This window comes from Takifugu flavidus, chromosome 6 (assembly GCF_003711565.1).
Source record: "Takifugu flavidus isolate HTHZ2018 chromosome 6, ASM371156v2, whole genome shotgun sequence".
Classification (NCBI taxonomy): domain Eukaryota; kingdom Metazoa; phylum Chordata; class Actinopteri; order Tetraodontiformes; family Tetraodontidae; genus Takifugu; species Takifugu flavidus.
The window spans coordinates 11,489,459-11,501,599 of record NC_079525.1 but is presented as its reverse complement, the minus strand read 5'-3'; the positions used below and the strand labels follow the sequence as shown (position 1 = coordinate 11,501,599).

The 12,141-nt window shown below is 46.1% G+C and overlaps 1 protein-coding gene across 2 annotated transcripts in view; it reads left to right on the top strand.

Moving 5' to 3' along the window:
* The window catches only part of LOC130527887 (protein kinase C alpha type), a 63,681-nt gene extending 51,541 nt beyond the window's left edge, over positions 1-12,140 (top strand). For both annotated transcript variants that reach the window (XM_057036723.1, XM_057036725.1), the window contains 4 exons: positions 983-1,063; positions 1,947-2,054; positions 4,436-4,576; positions 8,860-12,140. In XM_057036723.1, coding sequence (XP_056892703.1) covers positions 983-1,063; positions 1,947-2,054; positions 4,436-4,576; positions 8,860-9,024 — 495 coding nt within the window. In that variant the 3' untranslated portion in view covers positions 9,025-12,140. The remainder of the gene's footprint in view (positions 1-982; positions 1,064-1,946; positions 2,055-4,435; positions 4,577-8,859) is intronic.
* The last annotated feature ends 1 nt before the right edge of the window (position 12,141 follows it).

The following is a 12,141-nucleotide window of genomic DNA, read 5'->3' as shown; positions in this document are numbered from 1 at the left end:
CTGTTTTTTGTGGTTTAGCCTGTGGAAGTTTGAACTTAGTCCCTGAAAATTAATGTATTTCTGTTGTATCGCCTCCTAAAGTAATAACATTCGCTTTATCAACATCAATAACTATGCATCCACAAACATCTTCACATCCGTAATGTTTTGTTTACACTGGGCCATTGAATGTAAGTGCAAGATGAGCTTTGTGGGTTAAAAGTGTGCATTATTCTGAGCGTGATGACATTCAGAGATGCATTTGTGGACGTGGAGTCTTACACGTGGGGTTACACGTGGATGCTCTACGTGTCCAACCAGCGACCCTCGGGGCAGCATCATGGCTCCGTGGGTGTGCAGACGCCCTTAGGCACGGCAGAGGTCGTGTGAAGGTTGTGGCGTAATGCAGAATATATCTCTCATACTTGGAGGTTTGTATGTCCCATCTGTTTGTACACGTGAGGTTTGTTCATGTGACTCACGTAAAGTTGTGCTGTAGGAGGCGGAGTGAACAACATCTGGATGTGTTCAGCTTGGCCAACATGGCTGCACCTCTGGTGTGGTTCACTATAAAATAGAGATATGAGAATTCTTCTAGCTACAAAACTGTTGAGGTCGTCAATACTGTATTATAACACTGATATTTGTCAGGTTCCAACCTCTGTTCTCATACTTAAATCATCTCTGTTGTGTCCTGACCTCTTCCTGTGTGAAAGAAGCTGATTTTAAAGCTTTTTCGGAGGTATTGTGCTCCATAAACTCACACACGGGAAGACCTTGTGTCCTCATCCTACGCGCCGAATGTTCCGGTTTGATCTCCTTTTCTGAGCGGTGCAAAGGTTATGGTGTATACTCTTCCTCTGAGCTCAGCTGCCGCGCACACTGAAGGCTGAAACTGAAATTCTATCCACTTTTTTCTCGTCTTGTTGGCAAATCAGACTGACTTCTTTATCCTCCTCAACCGCTGACTTAAGGTCGTGTTTTGCCTTTGCTTCCTTCACAGATAATTGCATATCAGCCATATGGGCTTTCTGTCGACTGGTGGGCATATGGAGTTCTGCTGTATGAAATGCTAGCAGGGCAGGTACGTGACACACACACGTGCACACACACGCACACAGTTGTACTCCTTGTGGAATTGCTTTTTACACGCAATGCAGATAATAGTTGGTTGCCGCCGTTCTGCTCACTGGCACGTTTACCACACGGACGTTGCTGCACGTGTTTATGTAAACAGGAAATGTACATATACATGCATACGTCTCCTGACTTGCTATCATCAGTTAATCATGACACCCGAGTTCACATTTGTTCACAAATTCAGTGGAATTTTCACAACCTTTTCTTGTGGGAGGTTTGTCAGGCGAAGCATCTCCTGTTGCACTGACGCCAACACGATTTCAGAGTTAAACGAAACACAAACGCGCCATTTTCAGGAGGAGACGAAGCGATTCCGCGTAGCTCCCGATGGGTTTTTGTCTGAGCTGAGCTCCAAAAACGAGGGTACAGGCAGAAGGCGCAGCTGCACCTCATTGGTAGAATCAAATCACAGACTACGGAGAGAAAATGTGTTTTTAGGCTTCATGTTTTTGACTCGCTATTTGAACAAAATGTATTTTCATCTCAGAAACATGCTTCCTTTCTGTCGCCTTCCCACCTCAACTGAAATCGGGGCCAACAGTAGAGTTTCTGTTGCAGACAGGCTGCAGCCCAAACAGCAGCAGCGGAGTGGAAATGACAAATTATTCAGTTCATGGACTGTCATAAGACCCTTATTATGGTTACTGATGATAACCACCCCTGAGGAGAGGGGGTGGAGAAGCTGGGTCATCCACTCCATTTCACCTGCCGGGCCTTGATGTGAAAAGTGTCGCTGTTTCTATGGAGTATTTACGTCCTCACTGTACCTAAAATCATCTCCAGGCCGCAATTTTCATTCCACTTTGCCTCTGTCTCTGTAAACCCAGCCCCCGTTCGATGGGGAGGACGAAGATGAGTTGTTCCAGTCTATTATGGAGCACAACGTGTCGTACCCCAAGTCCCTGTCCAAAGAAGCCGTCTCCATCTGTAAAGGGGTGAGTGAACGTTCTTTGACATGTAGATTATTATGCTTGTTTATTAAACCTAGTCTCCCTTTAGGTTCTTCACACAAATAATCATTAAATAACTTTTGGTTTCTTCATCATTTCTTAAAAACATATGTGATATATTTAGTTTACTTAAGTTTGAACACTGGCCCCAGCAGGCAGTGCAAACAGACAAACAAATCCAGTCCACAAAGAGGAAGATCAGGTCAATAATCCAATAACAGGAAGAACAGGACAGGATGGATACACTGGACCCTATGCAGAACATGGTCTGGAACAGGGGGAAAGGGAGAAGCAGGTTTAAATACATGAGAGGGGGACACAGGTGAGACACACAAGGGAAATAATGGTTGAGGGAGGGAAGAGAGAGTGGGGGAGGACAGGAAAAATTACCAACAAAACTGAAGAAACAACAAGATTAAAAACACATCTAAAACTACCATTTAAACCCATTTTTACCAACGATTATTTATTTATTTTTTTTTGCACAGAGTTAGATGGGTTTATGGTGCAATGAATGATGGGAAGAGATCACAACATCTGAAACATTCCACCAGCAAAAACGAAAAGACAAGCGTTTATCGATGTTCTGCTCTCTAACCTACTGCTTATCTCTTGGAACAGGGTTTAAAATGTAAATATGCAAATGGCCTGCAAATTTTGCGATAGATTCCCAAGGAAACCGTGCTGCAGTCGGTTCCTCCAGATACAGGAGGAAGCATCAGAATGTCAGCTCGTGTTTATCCTCGGGGGTCTTTTGAACATGGATGCACTCTGGCAGCTGTCACAATCACTGACGCCATAAGGTTCCTCTCTCAGCTCAGCTTAGCCAAAGATTTGTGTTGCCCACCTTCTTCCTGTCGTACACTTCTTGCTGCCAGTGTTTGTTAGACGCCGTTTTTAGCAGTGGCGACGCTTTACCACTGGGTGTGGAAACGGGCATTTTTCTTGGGAATTGGCAGAAAGATGCAGGTGTCCTCAGGTGCATGAAAGGAATTAGTGGAAGTGGCACTTTTCTTTGCGTCCAGAGGCGGCGCAAACACGGCGAGCTGTGTGGTGACGCGCTGCGGCTGCTCGTCTCTAACGCGACGCCGCTTAGTTCTCGTCCCAACTCCCGATTTTTCTTCACGCGTGTGTTGGTTCATGGCCGTGTTTGGCAGGACTCGCACCTCGTCACAAAGGCATGATCGCTGACCCACAAAGAGAGGACGGGAGACATGCGAGGAGACAAATTATGGAGAAAAGAGAAGAAAAGGCATCAAGAAGAGCGGGCAGAAATAAAGAGAACAACATAAACAACAGCTTTAAAGATGGATTAGAGAGGGTTCTTGCCTGCAAACAGAAATGTGCACACCACAGTCAGTTACATGAGAACCAGGCCACAGATGTGGATCTAATGAATGGGATGTTACCTAAAGGTCACCTATTTGGCTCATATTGTGGATCATTTTAATGAAGGGGATTGCACATGCATGAATCTGCCGTTTCGAGTTACTGCATTTCATAAGTGGAGGAGTGACTGAAGGTTTCTCCCTCAGTTCAGCTGCAATCTTGAATTAAGATCTAAACTTAAAAGTCTAAAGATTTTGGTAACGATTACAAAGACCTGAGCGTGTTCAGCGACTCTGCAGATATACACAGACTTTATTCTCACCCCCGAACCTGCAAACGACACTGTCGAGCTCTGGGTCCAAGCGCACAAGTCTTGGAAGGACCTTTAGCTGTGTCGTAATTGGCTGCTGGGTTTTCTGATGTGTAAATTAGAAATTAGAAATTTCTAATTAGAATTAGAAATTAGGCTGAAATTAGAGAGGTACTCCAGAGAAGAGAAGACTCAGAGGAGAAGCCGTGCATCCTGGCCCAAGTTTCGACATGAATGATTGGTTATGATGGTGCTGTGATTGTTTTATGGAAGTATGTGGATCCTAACAGACATTTACAAAGCCCGCTGTCTCATTTTGCATCAAAAAATGAATTATTGCATTGCAGAGCGCTGGGATGCGCTCAAATTCCTGCAGTTAGAGCGTTTCACAGTCTGACTGTGTATGAACAAACCAGCCAGGCTGAAGCAGTTTTGGGTTTTGGGAGAGCTGCCAGGCTGCTTGTGTAGGTGTGCATCATAACATCTGAGGAGTGTGGAGGTGCCCCCACATGTGTACCAGTACCAAAATCATCTTAGACGCTCAAGAAAAGCTGCTTTTAGGCTTTTGAACATGTTTTATTGTTGATATATAACAAGTACAACCAGTAATGAATGTTTCAGCAATGAATTGTGGGTTATGGTGTTTTGTTGGCCGTTCTTGCTCATGTTGTCTACAATGATGCTGTTTTAAACAGTTTCTGATATTTTGCTCTCTCTTCTTGAGCAGTTAATGACCAAGCATCCATCCAAGCGTCTGGGCTGCGGTCCGGAGGGAGAGAGGGACATCCGGGAGCACGCCTTCTTCAGACGCATCGACTGGGAACGCCTCCAGAACAGGGAGATACAGCCTCCATTCAAACCCAAAGTGGTACGTGGGCATAACATGTATCTTGTCATAACACGCACACGGAGGTGATGCTGATTGGCTGCTGCTCAGCGGCACATTTAAACTCTCGAATGAGCTGAGCCGGACTCACAGCGGCACCACCAACGTTCCGGAGATAATAGCTCATCAATTTTTAGAGCTACACTCATCCAAACAGTTAAACAGATGAGCTCACCTCCAGACAAATCTGTTATGCCGGGAGACGTTTACTTACACCCACCTGGCACCTTTAAGAACCACGAAATTGACCTACAGGGTCACTTGAAGTTATTCTTTGATTTAGAGGTAAAGACAAAAGAGAAAAAGGAGAGGAGAAGCCACAGTTGTTTAAAACCGCTGAGCAATGTTCCATCAGGGCATCTGCAGCTTGTCCTGTAGCAGTGAAAAGCATCACTGACGCTGGGGCGGAGTCACTTCTTGTGAGCTGAAAAGCTGCGTTTGTTTGCGAGAGCGGAGAGCATGCTGGCGTTACCGTGTTGAATGGGATCATCGGCGCAATGGCGTGCGCACCCGCGGGATTCTTAAAGATGTTTAATACTGGTGTCATCAGATGGCGAAACAGAATCCAGCTGTGACTTTTTATTATTTCTTTATTGATTGGATCTGAACTAATCCAACTACTGGGCTTCGACAGGACCTGTGGAGTGAAATCTGCATTGACACCACACTGCTGTGACGAGCTGTATTCTATTTAGGATGGGTCATATATGGACCACGAGGAAATGTCAATAATTCATTGAAGATCTATTATAAATGTGCAGCTCTTATAGCTCACGGGATGCTCGGCAGTAGTTTCTGCAACCCTTAAGATGACATGGATGTCACACACACGCACGCACACACACATAGAGTGACCTACTTCATCTCCTTTGTCTCCTATCTTATAGGAGCTCCTTGTCTGTGTGTGTGTGTGTGTGTGTGTGTGTGTGTGTGTGTGTGTGTGTGTGTCTGTCCCTGACATTTTCAGTTTCAATATTGTGGTTCTCCTCTGTTTTAACCCTCAAGGGCTCCACTTCTCCTAACAAGGTGAATCCTGACCTCTGTGTCCGTGTGGCCTCCTGCTGCGTGGTTGTGCTGTGTGTGCGCGCTTTAAGTGTGTGTGCGCGCGTGTGTGTGTGTGTGAGCAAGAGTATGTTGAAAGGAAAAGGTTAAGAGGCGTTTGTAGGAGGGTTGGCGGCTGATAATGATGAGACAAAAAGGAACCTGTGCTTTTACCCACAGGCGAATGCATGCAAACACGCATGTCCTCTGCATGCTAGCATGCGTTTGGATGTAGTGGGTGTATTTAAGGGTGAAAGGGAAAAGAGGTGGAAAGGCCACAAAAAAAACCTTATCGACTGCTTCCTGTAAGCTAGAGTGCGCACTAACGATCCGCCGTATCTGTGTCACCGTTCCATGTAATCCAGCAGCCGGCCTGTTTCCACCCACCAGCTATCGTAGTACATCTTCTCCTGCTGCTCTCTTCCACGCCTCCTCTTCCAACTTCCTGTTTTTCTTGTCTACCTTCTCAGCCTCAGCGCCTGGAATTGCTGCCGCCGCAGCGGTTGAGAATTGGCGTTTGATACCTACATATGTTGTGATGTGATGAGTGGTGATGAGGTGGCGGCTTCAGTGTTGAGATGAAGTCGGGTTTTTTCCCCACCCTCTTGTGAGTGGCCGTTCGTCTTCACGGACGTAGGAGGACAGGAAAGGATGGGAAAGTAGGTTGAATGGTGAGCTGCTGATTAATGGTGGTGGGAGCTCTGAGCAGCATCCAGGAAACAGGAAGCAGACACACTGATGGTCGCGTGGAAGGGTTCAGACTCATTTAAGGTGCAAGGACAGAGTGTCTCTCTCCCTCCCACACACGCACGCACACACACTGCACTGCTAGACTCAGAAATCACATGATCTGGATTGCTACTGGTGAGTTCTCCCTCTGCTGTAGCTTGGAGGATGAAACATGTGACACCGTTGAAGGACATGATTTGATCTTCAGCTGTTTTTGATTCTAGTTGTTTGACTGAACTGTCACATTACTGGTGCAAACGTATTGGTACACAGAATTAAAAGAGATTCAAACTTTAATTGGTGCTGATGAGCTAACATTTTTATCAACCCAGGATTTTGACCAATTTTGGCGAGCCTGGGTTATCGTGGTCGTAACCTTAAGGAGGGAAGCAAAGGAGAATAATCTCTTGAAGGAGGCTGGCACTACTTTGTCATCCTAAGTAGCTGAGTGTTCTTTTAATATGCTTGAGTGCAGAGGCGTGCACAGAGGGGAGAGAGGGAGATTAAAGATGAGGGAAAAAAAGTAGGTCGAAAACCCATGTAGGACGCTATGTCATCGTTTACGGGAAGCCGTATCATCAATTCAGTGGCATCTGGGCTTGGCTGAATCACACAGTGATGGAGTGACCCACACTTTGAGCTGGAGTTCTGACTGACTCTCCTTCCCTTCTCAGAGAATGGACGATACTGACCAGAAAGAAGGCTTTCCCGGTCTTCATCCTGGACCTTTTGTCAGCTAAAGCTTCACCACTCATGTGTTCTGGGTGCACGTAGGTTGGAATATGGCTTTAAGAGCGCAGTGTTGCAGGAAGGCGCGGTGCAGTGCCAAGAGAGGCACATATTGGTGCTGGCAAATGTCAGCAGGCTTCAGAGGGGAAATGTGTCACTTCGCTTGAACAGCAGACACCTCTGACGGATAAAAGAAGACAAGTATACAGAGGCTGCGGGGCCGCGGCAACCACCCATCAGGTGTGTGTGTGCGCGTGCACGTGCGTGGCTCAGAAAGGAAGGGACAAAACACTCTACATCTGTAGCCAGTCTTCAAGTACGTGTCCTGACTTCTGTCCTCACTCTGACAGTTTGGTTGTGGCCTAAAGCAAACGTCACCCGTCGGTGGAGCCAAACAAAGAGATTAAAACACACACACACACACACACACGCACACCCTTGTAGCATCTGTCTGATGGTTGCCTTCACTTTTACCTGCAAGAAGAAAACAACATCGTAAATGTACGTTTAGACTGCGGCACTTGACAAAACAAAGGCTGACACTCCTAAACACACAACCACAGGCAAACAGACAGCCTCAATGTCTCCCTCTCACACACACAAACACACACACACACACACATCGAGCGTCTCGTCTGGGAATGTAGGGCAGTTAGTCAGTCTCAAAGCCAGGACACAGTTGGTGGCTGAGTCATGCATCAAATTAAAGTGACCCCTCGTGTTCTGAGCATTACAGGAGAAACGAGCCGACTCAGGGGGTCCACGCGTGGATTCTTAGGGTCCTTTATTTCTATCTAACTGCAGCAGCCATGGCACCATCTCATGATGGTAGGTGAGCGCCTGGTCAAATGTTCCTGGTGCTTCTTTGGATGCTATTTGTTGGCCAAGTGCATCATGGTGCACTTTGACCCCCCCCTCCCCCTCTTTTCTTCCTACTTAAAGCTCAAAACCACCACTGACTTGATTAATTCCTTTTGCCTTGAAGACGTCCCTCAGGGTATTTATGTTTTAGACATTTCAGTCTAACTGTATTTATGTGATCCACAATCATCCAAACGTCTCCTGGCCAGGCTCGCACCATTTGTGGTGCTGGCGGCCATCATCCATGAGACCGAACTGGTCGAACAACGTTTCTCACTTACCACAAAGTCATTGTGAGCTGCTACATTCATCCTCTTGCCTGGTATTGTTCCATATTACACAGTATTAACCTCACTAATTACACCCTTTCCCTAACCTGCGTGCAACCCTCCGTCTCTCTGACATAATTAGCTACAACAGTGGGGAAGGACCAGAGGTGTAGGATCTGGAGTCGTATCGCTTATTCGCGGCAGCGGGTGGTGTCGCACAGACGTCCTGACGTGGTTGTTGTGCTTTAGAATGGAGGACACTGCTGCGCTGCTGTCACAGCTGCGTCGGTGTTGCTTTGGTATCCCGTGTTTCAGGTGAATGAGATGTGGAGCGTGTCATGTGATGTTATTTCTGCCCCGCTGCACGTGTGTGAGGATCAGCTGCGTGTGTGTGTGGATGAGAGATACATTTTATAAGCGGACAGGTTGATGAGGGACAACTGTCGGTGCGGTCAGTGCACATCGTGTAGTCGCCCAGATTAAGTTGAAACCCTCATGACAATGGCGGCGACCTCTCAGTGGAGTTCCGATGGTTCGTCGTTCGGCGCCTGCTCCGTGCACAAGCCTCCGCTGTGTCCGCGCTTTTCCCGGTTCCCGCCGTCCGTCCAAACCTTCTCCTGTGTCTCTTTTTTCCAGTGTGGCAAAGGAGCGGAGAACTTTGACAAGTTCTTCACGCGCACCCAGCCCCAGCTCACGCCCCCGGACGAGCTGGTCATCGCCAACATCGACCAGGCCGAGTTTGCCAATTTCTCCTTCATCAACCCGCAGTTTGTGCACCCGTCGCAGTCAAACAGCGTATGAGGAGGGGACGTCGGTCCCTGCTCACCGCCGCCCACCACCACGTCTGACCACCACGCGATCAACAAACGGTTTCAATCATGACCTGAAAGTCTTACGCCCCGACTTAGATTATAGTCGTCACCTTATTTTGTCCCTTATGTACAATTAAGAAGGATGTCCTTTCTTCTCTGAAGGTTGAAGGTGAGACGAAAGGTGTTTTTTTATTTTATTTTATCCATAAGATAAAAGGATGGAGTAAATGAACCAGTCGAATATCTTATTCATTAAAAGCAAGTACAAATTTAAAAAGGATAATCTGCAGCACAAATTGAGGTAACTGAAGTAACGATCTTATTTGAAAGATGGCTCCACTCACCGGCTGATATCTCCTATAGATATTATGTATCTACATATAACGATATCCCATAATGTACCTATCAAAAGGCTGAGGAGACTCTGTTGCCATATATGAACGACAGCTGATGCAGGCATATCTGCATCGTGTTTACAATTTCCTTAACGTTCAAACTCGCTTTTAGTAGATTTTACTCCTATCTCAATGCAGCCTGCTTAAAAAGCCGACTAAAAAAAACCACATTTATGTAATATACCTATATAATTTTAGGGATGAGGGTAACGTTTAGCTGTGAGTGTAGCTGGGCAGAAAATCCATAGACATACAGTTAAGAGTAAATAATGGTGAATGTGGGCCGTGGCAGAGCGCTCTTCTGAAAGAGTCCAGCCTAAAATGTTTACAGTTTGACATGTTTGAACACTCGTCAGTGTTAACGCGTGTGAGTCTCTGTCCCGGACTGTGTCCATATTTGACCCCTTCGCGCTTATGAATGTCTCAGCAAAGTTTTTCTCATAGAACATGTCGTAGATTCTCAATAAGCCAACGCTATACTGCACACTGTATGAATCCTTCAGACATGTTTGTGATCTTTCATGGACCCAGAAATCACAAAACGAACCAAAAGAGAATTTCGCCCGACACTATACCTTCATCCTGAGATTCGCTCGCACCGACATCCCCGTTTTGTCTCTTTTCTTGGTCCCCTCCTCGCTTAATCTGACTATTATTCCAGGGGTTTGAAGTCATATCGTTGCAGAACTCCTTTGTAAATAATCACGAGTAGATCATGGCAGGTTGCAGTTTTTATACCAGATACCGGAATGCATTTTTATTACATTAAACCAACATTTTTTATGTAAGCAATCATCAAACCCATTTCGAGTGTACCCGGGGGATGCATTTACATCCCGCCTGGATTCAAATGTATGTTTTTCTTTCATTGTATTCAGTGATTTTCGGCTGCTATGTGGAGAGAATGCATCTGCTCTTTGTGTACCTGCATGTTGATAATAAGCATTACTCATGCATGTGAGCTGCCGAATGCTGCACGGTATCACCGATTTTTAAAAAAAAACAACCTCCACATACAGCCTCAGCGCAATACTCTGCTGTTCGCCCCTCAAAAAGTGGAGGCCGCAAGGGAAAAGCGTCAAAAACATTTAAAAAAACCAACTAATCTTGAATGGGTCCTGCATTTAACTGGTTAAGTTTAACCAACAATCTAGCAAGACCTCGTGAAGGGAAAGTCATGCCCTTCTCAGACTGTAGGTGGCGTTAGATCACCCCGATGGCCCCCCAGCATTCAGTATTTCAGCATTTGTGCCATGTCAAGCTTTAAATTCTCAGGCATGTGTGAGGGACAGTGAGCTTGTGTCGCAACGGGTGCAGCTCATGACTGAGGCTTAAATAGCACCGATAACATCTGAGTTTAAGACGGGGAGAAGCTCAAACCAACCCTGCTTTCCTGAACCCGCCATTGTCCATTTGGGACCAGCCAATCTCATGCAAATGGTTAAATCTTAACACTGTGTTGCTTTGTTTGCCTTTTCTTTCGGATCGTTTCAAAGCGGCCACGCCACATATCTGCGATTCCTCTCCAATCTGCGCTCTCCATCTGCGTTTCCTCGCCTAAGTAACCTTTCCCTCGTGCCAAACCTAGAAATCACCAGAACCGGCCGGTCCTCGCTATGTTTGTCGATGTCAAGTGGCGCCTTCTGCTCAGCGTCGGCCACGTGGAGCACGCGGCTCCCATCGGGCCACCATGAGTACCCCAGTATAACTACCAGGGCATATGGTGCCCGACCGGTTAGATGCAGTCCTGGGGCTGCCAGTCTGTCCATCCTTGATGTGGTCATCTCTAAAAATCTTGTTTTTAGTCCCCAGATATCCGCGTGCATGGTTGAGGTTTGATCAGCAGCAGCCTTCTTGCCCCCGTCTGACCCCTTTAATCAAACCGCGCGACTCTTCGCGTTTTTATTTCATAAAAATGTCGGCATTGTACTGTAAATCTACACTCCTCGTGTGTGCCTTTCCCAACTCGCACCACCAACCACATGTAGAATTATCCGTCTGATTATAACATGTTTTTGTTTATCTACTTTAGTTTTTTGTGAGTCTTGGATTATTGTATCAGGATGGATGAGTAAATGTGAATAAAGCTTAACCCCCCCATTACATTTACTGTCACCCTAGACTTGTGCCTGTATAACCAACATGGGTTTAAGTGAAATTGGAATAATGTTGACCTTGCTCCTTTACCCTTTTCCTCCCTCCATTGTCTCATCAACAGTCTCATTCTAGTTCTCAACTAATCAGAGAAACTATTTTTACCTTCTCCAGGTTGGAAGGAGTCAGCCAAATTTGTTGCTTTTCACCGATTACTTTCAAGCTGACGTACCCGACTTTAAGGGTTTGGCCGAGTCGATGAGGGTCTGTCTCTGTGCGATTTAGTCAAAGGCCCGCTCAGAAGTCCCAGTTTTGTCCATGCAGAGCTGAGTATCAACAACATAGATGAACGCCTTTGTTCCAGAATCGACAGTAACACGGTTTCTGAATCCCGTCTTCGTCACGTATGTCCTCGGCCAATGTGTCCTTGTACATAACCCACTTACATTAGGTAGCTGCGTAGACTGCAAAAGAATGATTATACTGTATTTTGCAAATGTGTACGTTCGTTTTCTTCCCTCGTCCGCCTGAAACCTTTAATGAGCCGAGCTGCTTACCCTGTAATTGTGTTATTTGTACCTAATGTATGATAATGCAAATAAAACATGGAAAATAGG